At 49.9% G+C, this 9,997-nt stretch overlaps 1 protein-coding gene across 3 annotated transcripts in view; it reads right to left on the bottom strand.

Moving 5' to 3' along the window:
- Positions 1 to 2,623: 2,623 nt before the first annotated feature.
- The window catches only part of LOC119432403 (zinc finger protein 423), a 145,345-nt gene continuing 137,971 nt past the window's right edge, over positions 2,624 to 9,997 (bottom strand). For all 3 annotated transcript variants that reach the window (XM_049670917.1, XM_037699580.2, XM_037699573.2), the window contains 3 exons: positions 8,307 to 8,702; positions 6,688 to 6,798; positions 2,624 to 4,925 (listed from right to left, as the gene is read on the bottom strand). In XM_049670917.1, coding sequence (XP_049526874.1) covers positions 3,219 to 4,925; positions 6,688 to 6,798; positions 8,307 to 8,702 — 2,214 coding nt within the window. In that variant the 3' untranslated portion in view covers positions 2,624 to 3,218. The remainder of the gene's footprint in view (positions 4,926 to 6,687; positions 6,799 to 8,306; positions 8,703 to 9,997) is intronic.

Raw genomic sequence — 9,997 nt, 5'->3', positions numbered from 1 at the left:
TGTGCCGCCCTTCAAAAACCCTTTTGACAGAAACTTGGGTCACTGCGCATGTGGCACTGGGTATATATGCCGCTCTTCAATGAACCTCTTGAACGCTCACTGGGTATGTGTCGCTCTTCATTGAACCTTTTTGATGCCAACTTGGGCCCCGAGTACCTGGATATGTGCCACTCTTCAATGACAAAATAACTCCTTTAAAATTTTATCCGGTGCTTGGCGTAATTGAGCCCGCGTCGTATGGCGCGGGTTAAATTTAGACAATCTTGTCAGAATACGCGCGGACATTGCGGTGGCACCGCTAGATGGCGCAGTGTGTCCAGAGGGAACCGCGACAGAGCAGCCCGGTTGCAGTACACGCCCAGGACGCGTTTCGGCGGTGTAAATACGGTGCGTCGCTACATTTCTTCATTGATAATCCCAGTACCGTCGACAGTGGTCGTGATAGGGTTTCTGCTGGAGTTTGTTTCATTTGGAGGGCTCCAAAGAACTCGGGTTTCATCACAATGTCCCCCTCGCCATCAAAAGTTTCAAAGAACGAAGAGCTGCAGCAATAGAAGCACATGGCCCTAAGAACAGGGGCCGAATTCGCACATGTTTTCGTTCGTAAGGGCTTGCAGCTGGCCGCCGTTGCTAATTGTGTCCAGCATTTAGGATTGACTGGAATTTGCTCTTACGAACAATTCTAGCCTATAATAGCCTTTGGGAATACGGGCCCCGTTCAATTGCCTGTGCGAGTGAGAAAACAGTGACGAAGGCTGTGTTGTTTCAATGACTACAGATTCGGCGTCATCGAAAACGTCTTAGGATGAGGTCACTCATTCTGCCTATCATGGCTACCGAGTACCGATGTCTTCCCACCCAGATTTCAAAAGCAGGTGCTTCGGTCGAGCTTCTAGAGATGAGTTTACGTTGACCCAATGGAGTTCGGCAGGCTGTTGACGTAGTGAAATTAGTTTGCAAGCTATCGACCCAGTTTTACTGCTGAACCTGTCACCTGGTTTAAACCGGTGTGGGAGAAACGCATTGTGTTGCCTAGCGGCTGGCCACTGTAGTACACTTTCTTCTTCCTGTAAAAGAAGCCGGTGAGCGTTGGCGGCAACGCTTGCTGCGGCTGCGATGAAAGAATAACTATGCTTATTTCCTTAATTTGACGATAAATGCTTGCCACTGGCATAATCCGGTTGGGTGTAAGGCTTCTCAAAGAGTAAGAATATACTTTTAAGCTAGTCGATTAGACATAGTGATACTTCCCGCGCAATGAACAACAATATATCGCCCTGTCTTGTCTTCTTGTTTGTACTACCCTTGCACACTACCTTCTCATAGAGAGGCGAGTGTACATAGGTCACTACCACTACCTTTTCATGGACTCACTACCTACTGTGAGTACTACCTATCCAGCATTATACTTTCTCACCGCTGTTGGCCTTGCCACCGCGATCTCGTACGTCTATCATGAAGAAAGTCACAAGAGCGTTCCCACGGGTTTTGATGCCTAACGGAATATTGGCCTCCCGCAATCAAGTGATTATCTCCCAAGTGTACATGCATGCGCACAGTACTTTACGTTCGCCACTTACCTGCATATAATTTTGTCTGACTTCCTGGGAGTCAAAACTTCCACGCCGCCTGTTGCACGGCAAGAAATTGCGTATTTACTGGGATCTAAGCCGACTCCGATTCTAAGCCGACACCCGGAAATCGAAAAGCCAAAGAAAAAAAAAAATCCTCCATTGTAAGCCGAACCTAAAAAAAAGAAAACACCAACCTTTTGAAGGCTCAAATGATGTTTATTTCGAATACGCGGCACTAGCGGCGAATCTCCTGCAGCTTACTGCATGCAACCAGTCCCTCATTATCGTCATCCACGTCGAGATCACTGGATTCCTTGTCGCTGTCCTCCTCCCACAATGCGTTGTTTTCTGTACCGTTCACCGCGATGGAAAGCACTTTTGCCTTTATTTCCGTCTTCTTAATCTTTATAGTTTTAGATACTTTATACCCCCCCCCCCCAAACCCTGATCGTGTAGCCTTTCCTTGGCTACTCGTCTTGTCTCCGCTGAGCTAACTCATTCCTCTAACTATGCTTGCACGCTTGTGACGTACTCTGAGCTCATAAGTAATTAAGTTCGCAGTGGTAAGTAGCTTGTGGAACCAAGCACCTTTGATAGTAGCAACACCTCTCACGTCATGTTTTTAAACATCAAGACGCATGTTAGACGACCACATTTTTGCAGAATAAACCGTACAAATAAAAACGCCGGAAACGGAGTTGTCAGCTGCATGCGGGGTTGTTTTGATATGACATCACTTCACGTCAGGCTGTGGTAAGCTGCAGGCGTGCTTTGTCTTCCTAGAGTGGCCGGCAGTGGAAGCGCCTTGCCATTACTTTGCTCAGCACCTCATTAACGCTGGGCCAATTTCTGTTCCGTGCTCTCAGCTAAGTAGAGATGATTCGCCTATTTGAAACAATTTTAGGTGTTGGTACAACTGTAACGATGAAAGATGTTAACATGTCATTCAGTCTGGTTCAGCGTGACGGAAACAACCTGTGCATGCACAACAATTGGCAGGGCATTATATTGCATGCGTATTCGCGCAATGACGAAAACCAAAATGCACGTTTCCCTTAAAAATACGAACTTTATTTGCCTCGTGAACCTTGTAAACCACACAGGCAAAACGTAAAAAAACTAATTGATATCATATAGTTGTGTAAAGAAACATAAGGATGCTTCCAAAAACACAAACACTGATGATTGAACACTGGGAAGAATATAAACTATTCATATTTGGCTGTGGTGTATTCATTGTTACAAAGGTGCTTCATGAAGAGTATTATACCAAGGCATAAAACAACCGCAGCTTAAAATGTATGCAGTTTCATACCCTGATTTATGATGTCAACACATAGAACAAAAACGTGGCGATGAATATGAATAACTTGTATTTACACGGTTGGGTGAAATTCTTCACCGGAGAAGCACTCGGGTAAGAACAGCCTGAAGACCACACACGCCCTTTTTTTTTTTGACAAGATGATCAGATATATTAGGAGGTATAACTTCTGAATAGACGTGTTGCGATTTGCCTCGAGTCAGGACTGGGAAAACATGAGAGGCGCGCCACGGAAGAGAAATAAGTTAACAGAAAGACCGCGGGCGCGTTTGATTGTTTGCGAGGTGCACTGCTGTCGCACACGGTGCACACCGGTGCACTCAGCCGCCGTGGCTGCTGCGCACATGCTGTTCGAGCTCGAGTGGCGACTCGAACTTGATGCGGCACTCGGGGCAGCGGCCCTGGTCCTGGACGCCCTTGGCGTGGAAGCAGTCCTTGCACATGAACGACTGGCGCTCCTGCTGGCGGCCGGTGATGATGCGGCTGGCCGCGTCCAGGGGTCGCTCGCAGACGCAGCAGAGCGAGCCCCTGTCGCAGTGGGCCACGTGAAAGCGAGCGTGCATGCGCACTTCCACCTGAGACATGAGTGTCTGGCGACACACCACGCAGGGCAGCGGCAACGCGGGTCCTCCACCGTGAGAGTTGACGTGCGTCAAGAACTGCTCCTCGGAGCGGAGAATCTCGCGGCAGCCGGCACATGTGGAGCCCTTGACGACCTTGCAGTGCGTCAGCTTGTGCTCGGCCAGCGTGGTGGCCGACGGGCACATCTCATCGCAGATGTTGCACTTGTGCTTACTGGGGCTTGCCGTGTGGCTCTTCATGTGGTTCTCCAGGTCCGAGCGGGACTTGCACGGTTCGTTGCAATACGCGCACAGCAGGCTCACCGACTTCTGCGACGAAGAGCGCACGTTGTGCACTTGCTTGCGGTGCGCCGCCAACAGGGCGTCCGCTCCAAACGCCTGGTCGCAGATGTCGCACTTGATGTCCTTGATCCTCGACTTGACGCTCAGGTTCTGCACACCGTCCGGGTGCAAGGTTAGGTCGGCCGCGTGGCAAGCCTGCATGTGTTTCTCGAGCAGGAATTCCACGTGAAAGGCTTGACTGCACAGGGCACACGCGAATTGTTTGCCGTGCGTGTCCAGGTGGCTTTGCAGCAGGGGCTCGCTAGCAAATGTCTGGTCGCACAGCAGGCACCGGTAGGGCGCAGCCTTAGCCAAGTGCGTGACTTGAACGTGAAGCGCGAACTCTGGCTCAGACCGGTAGGCGGCGTTGCAAGCGCTACACTTGAATACTTGGCACTCGTTGCTATGCTTGACGGCGAAATGAACCTGGACGCCAACTTTGGAGTCGAACACGTCCCGGCAGAGCGCACAGCGGTAAAGGTGGTGGGCGTGCACGTCAAGCAGGTGCTTCTGCAGCTCGTCAGGCCGCGCGAAGAGCTTTAGGCACGCCTGGCAGCCGTACTCGACCGACGTGGCTAGGAAGTGCGCGGCAACGTGCGCCTCGAGCTGCTGCGAGGAAGGGAACTCGGCGCGGCACTCGGGGCAGCAGCGGGACATGCGTCCTTCCAGGTGCGACGCCAGGTGCGCCCGGAACGACTCGAAGTCTGGCGACGCGGCGCCGCACTGGCTGCAGAGCAAAGGTCCGCCGCCGGAGTCGGCCCCCATCATGGCCGACATGCGCTTGCTCAGCACCTCGCTGAAGCTGTGCGCGGCCAGCGTGTGAGTCTGCAGGGCGTGAACGCTGGGTAGCTTCATGCCGCAGTACTCGCACTCGTACGACGCGTCCACCACCGACGAGGCCGTGGTGGCGGCCGGCGGCGACTGGCGGGACACCGAGCGGCCGCTGGGCTCCGGCCGCAGTTGGTGTGACGGCCCCACCAGTGAGGCCGCCGAGAAGGGAACGTGGGAGGCGCGCACGTGCGCCTGCAGCGCCTCCAGGCTGCTGAAGTCGCACCGGCTGCAAAAGCCGCACGCCAGCGGCTCCACGCCGTCGCGGGGACTCGTGCTGCCAGCCCGCTCGGACATCTGCAACGAACCGCACATCGTCAGCACACACCCGTCGTCGTGAAGCGACAGACAAGCCACCGGCAAACTAAACACACGCGCGCTTTTTTGCAAGTTGAGAAGGCAGACACAAAACCAGGTCATTGCAAGAAATGAACTTGCACCTTTTTCGCCTCGCAAGCCCTCCTTTATGGATGCCAAGTAATCTATTTTGAATACGCCGGACGTGAGCGGACAGTAATATGAAGGGAACTGTTCGATACAATCCACATGACCCCGAGTGACCAGGTACGAAAGCTCTGCGTGAGCGCACTCTTTTCCCCAACTCCAACATAAAAAGAAAACACAAGTATAAATAAATAAATAAATAAATAAATAAATAAATAAATAAATAAATAAATAAATAAATAAATAAATAAATAAATAAATAAATAAAAATCAGAACCTTCGACGTGGGCGCACTCGGCAAACAAAACACGCCGTCGTATGTGCGCTATCCTTCCCCCGGTATTCATTTCGATCCTGAAGGAAAAGCCCCAGCCCCTAAATCTCTCTTTCTTTTTCTTATTTTAACGTTGCCTCCCGGCTACACAATGTGCCTCGTCGCATGCAAATACAAGCCATCTTCCCTCCCGATATGCTCCCACCCAGTCAAACACAACCCAACTGTTAGATGGGAGGTGTTTTTTTTTGTTTTTTTTTTTTTTCCCTTTTCCCTCTAGGAATAGATGGACAGCGGATCTTCCTGTTTTGATGAAGGAAGAAGAATAGGACGTCCACCTTCAAATCTGCGTGGCTCAGGTTTCATGCGAATCTGCATCCACCGAAATTCCTCGTACAGACTGTGCGCGGACGCCATGGCAGTCCCTATAGATTACATGGATTGAACTATGCGCCTGGATTCCAAATATGGAGTCAGCACGAGCACAAGAGCCCTTTGTCTGCGTATTCTTTTGAATGCGCATCCGCGTTTCTGACAATACCCGTAAGAATAGACGTGAAGTACTTAAGCCGGTCTGCTTCCTAAATAAAAGGATTGACTCGACGTTGGGCGATGTGCCGATACCGCTGTTTGCAGTGACAAAACACCAATTTCGCGTGGCTTCACAAATATAGTGTATTAATGCAATGCCCTCGATCTGAGTGCAAAAGACGACACAACTGCTAAGACAACACACACGGAGCCAACTGGATATCAACTTGAAATTAAACTTGCGGCAAGTACTCTACAACAGTAGGGGCATTACGAACTCGGCAGACTGACGTCTTCATTATTTAGCATACAAAAGCGTTTACATACGTTTTATCCGGTGCATTATAAAGTTACAACGTAAAAACTGCAAGGCCAGCCTGCGAGGATAAGTTGTTACGACGATACATTTTCGATCGACCCCTTGTCGACTGTTATTTGTGTGGGCATGCGTTATACTCAAGAACGTGACAGTGTTATTTTATTAACACTGTCACACGTTAACACATTAACACGTGGGCCTAAAGCACACCTGATGAACCTCCGACTATAACGTCGTCGCCTGCAAAGATCACATTTACGTACAATAAAAATTATATACTTGCAAAAGCCTATGCAAGGGCCTTTTTCTTAAATACTTATTTATAATTTTCAGTTCTTTGTTTGGAGTTGCGGATGGAGGGAGGAGGAGGACATTGGCATAAGCGCAAACTGTGGTTCGATGGCACAGACCCCCGTATGTCAAAAACAGGGCCCACTATGTGCAATAGCAGACACCATCTGGGCGCTGGTCGAAATGTTCAGTGGACTTACCGATTTGCATCCGTTTGCTTGGATTTCAACGCTGCCCGGACCAGGACTGCCACCAGTTAGGCTCAGCTTGTCAGTCGAGCACGAGGAGCTGTCCTCCCGTGACATGGACGTCTGCGACAAGTTAGGAATCTACATTTAGAGCAATATGAAGCAGGGCCACACTTGTGCACCCATACAACAGCGCCATATCATTCGTAAGTATATGCATATAACAAGTATACCTGTTCAAGATGGGTGCACTATATTTCGTATATCTGTAGATTATTATTATTTTCTTTACATTCCAGGTTTTTAGTAAAGAGCCCAATGTGATAATGTGATGGGACACAAGGAAGCGATCGCTCTCTCACTGTCATATATTGGCCGGCGCATAAGCGCCGGCTTACGCAAAGGAGCACTTAAACATAAAAGAAGTTTTGCAAACTGGAGTAGCGAATTAAGAAAGCTTTTCGCTCGTAAGAGCTGCCAACCTGAATGCGTCCACTTGCTCGTTCTATATGCTTATAAGGGAAAGGCCGAGGCCTAGGCAAAGGGCTAGAATTTACGCATTACTAGTGTTACATCGTATACGAGCATTCCATATATACTGTGCATTGAGCGTCGTTGCATATGCGACATGCGATTCCCCATTTGGTGAGCGTCTTACTACTACTACTACTACTACTACTATACTCCTGTAGTAGTAATAATAATAGATAGTAATAGTATAGTAGTATTTATTTAATTTTCTGGTGCGGAGAGCAGCCGCCTGCACGCTGGCATCGTGAGCTCCTCTAAGGCATGCACGTATCATCTCGTGTGCGCGTGTTATGTAAAATGAGTCGTACAAGCATATACGGCAGATCTAGGAGAACGCTGTCGGTGGTCGTAAAGGCAGGTTCCAATGGGGTTATACTTAGGGTTCGTCATTTTCGGTTGAAGCCAAGAAACAGCGAAAGAGCCACGCCGAATATTTGCCCCAGAATTCGGTTTTAACCGAAAAGTGTCAGTGAAAGTAAAGTTACCAGATAGCTAAAATCGGCGCGCAGCAGCTGCCTACATGCACTCCAATAATGCAAGTCGCCTGGCGAGGTCACGTGTCATTCTGGCTCCCAAGCAATGAGGTACATAGTGAAGGCACGGATGGCGTGACTTGGAGCACATTTCAGAACTTTAGTTCGTATGGAACTAATAAGTATTATTTGTCTCTCTCTCCATTACTTTTCGCAATGGCTCGTAAGACCAACTGAATTTGTTTTTCTGTATTATAAAGTCTCAATGTATATTTGTCTTCGAATCTCAAATGCGTTCACTCTCAATTACTGCACAGACACATCATCATATAGCGCTGTACCTTTGCTATAGACTGTTCCTCTATTCTGTTGTTATTCTGCATATTCTATGCAACTATACAACGTTGAAGACCATGGATCTGCAGTTTACAGGTCGATTCAGCGTCAACTTAATTAGTAAACCAGATAGACACCGAAAAGCTCTACGCGAGGAATTATCCGCCAAGAAAGCTGATGAAAGTTCTGGAAAATGTGTTCAGAGGAAAAAAAAAAGAGAGAGAAGAAAAAAAAAAAGGGGGGGGGGGGTAAAATCAAAACCGCCAAACGCGGAGCCATAGGTACACTCACCGATCCATTGTCGACGGGGTTGCCCATTGCAGTAAGCGTCGTCGCTCCGTTAGCCGATGCCAGACTCGAGCCGGGCCGGGAGAGCGCGGCCGACGGCTCGAGGCCATTGACGGCGGCGGCGGCAGCGGCACTCTTGCGGTGATTCTGCATGTGCGAGGTGAGGGCCGCAGCGGTGTTGTAGCCGCGGTTGCACATGGCGCACTGGAACGGCTTGGCGTGGTCGTGAGTCTTCATGTGGATCTTGAGGTGGTCGGAGCGCGAGAAGGCCGCCTCGCACTGCGAGCACCGGTACTTGCGGTCTCCCGTGTGCAGCTTCACGTGTCGGTCGCGACTGCGTTTGTGCTTGAACAGCCGCTGGCAGAAGTCGCATCGAAACGGCATCCGGTCGCTGTGCACCTGCAACGCACAAGGGTGCACATTCAACGTCACGGTCATCGCCTCACAATATCTCGCCGAAGAGCATCATGTAGGCGTGGACGTGTATGTATGCGTATGAGGCGGGGAGCCTTCATGTCTGACCGATGTTTCTTTATATATAGGGTGCTTAGGCAACGCGTTGGTGCCTTTAATTGGCGCCCGGTAATTATAATAAAGGCCACAGACTTGAAAAAGAAATTCGTGCCTTTAACTACGACAGTCGAGTATAAATGAGTGCGAATGCCGCCTTGCACTGCATGCATATCAGGACGGTCCAGGTTGCTCGAACCGATCAAGAGCCGTTAGCCACGGCGCCTTTAACCAGTATATATTACTCGAAATATTTACCTATAGCGTCCCCGCGGTTGTTTGCGGCATATACACACCGGATTGGTAATGTCATCGAGGTATCGAAGCGCCGTTTGGAGAACAAAAATGCGCTCCTTCTCGAGCACAGTTTAGCAGACAAAACGACTGACGATGTAAGCATTTTCATCTCGTCACTATAATTTACAAATTGTCGAGATTTTTCGAGCACGTGAGACTCCCGCTAAATATTGGTGATCGAAAAATTCAGATTTTCGGTGAGCGTTCTGGTTGCAAAACAACTAACAGTGTCGCATTTCTGCCACGTTCCACAATTCTTAGCCGACTCTCATAACAGGGATCAGAAAACGTGCAGTGTTAAAACGGGATTGCCAAGGCATCACATATGTGTGCAAAGATATACACGTGCCGTGTTCGAGTGGGAAGACCCGCTTTGAGAAGACAAAAAGTCGTCTATGCAGCCCTGGGATTGCGCTCTGTCCATTAGCGCGAAAGGGTGTGCTTCGCCGGCTATGTTGACCGAGCAGACAATGGCAGCGCTAGTTAGTCCTCGCTTGTTACGTACAGGCGTCCTTGCACAAAAGCTCATTTGCGCTCGCGTAAGCCCGTAAGTGGACATGTGCGCTTCTCTAGATGGCCAGATCAACGGCAGCGGTGGCCACAGTGCGGAAGGCATCCTCCGATCCGCCTCAGCGGTAGGCATGTAGTCACGATTGACGGCAAGTTGGCGCCCATTAGCGGGCCAACCAGATAAACAGGCCGAATGGGACGCCGTAGCGGGACAGCGAGTACTGCCCCAGAGGTAACCGGCCGGCGCTAATCCACTTTGGCCGGCCGCAAGGCCAAGCCAGGGATGCCTCAAATTAGATGATCTAAATTGCGTTGTCGCACCTCGGCGCCATTCTCTGCGCTTTCGTTTTTCTTCCCTCTGCCGTTGTGCGGCGCCA

This window comes from Dermacentor silvarum, chromosome 1 (assembly GCF_013339745.2).
Source record: "Dermacentor silvarum isolate Dsil-2018 chromosome 1, BIME_Dsil_1.4, whole genome shotgun sequence".
NCBI classification, from domain to species: domain Eukaryota; kingdom Metazoa; phylum Arthropoda; class Arachnida; order Ixodida; family Ixodidae; genus Dermacentor; species Dermacentor silvarum.
This window is presented reverse-complemented; position numbering and strand designations above follow the sequence as displayed.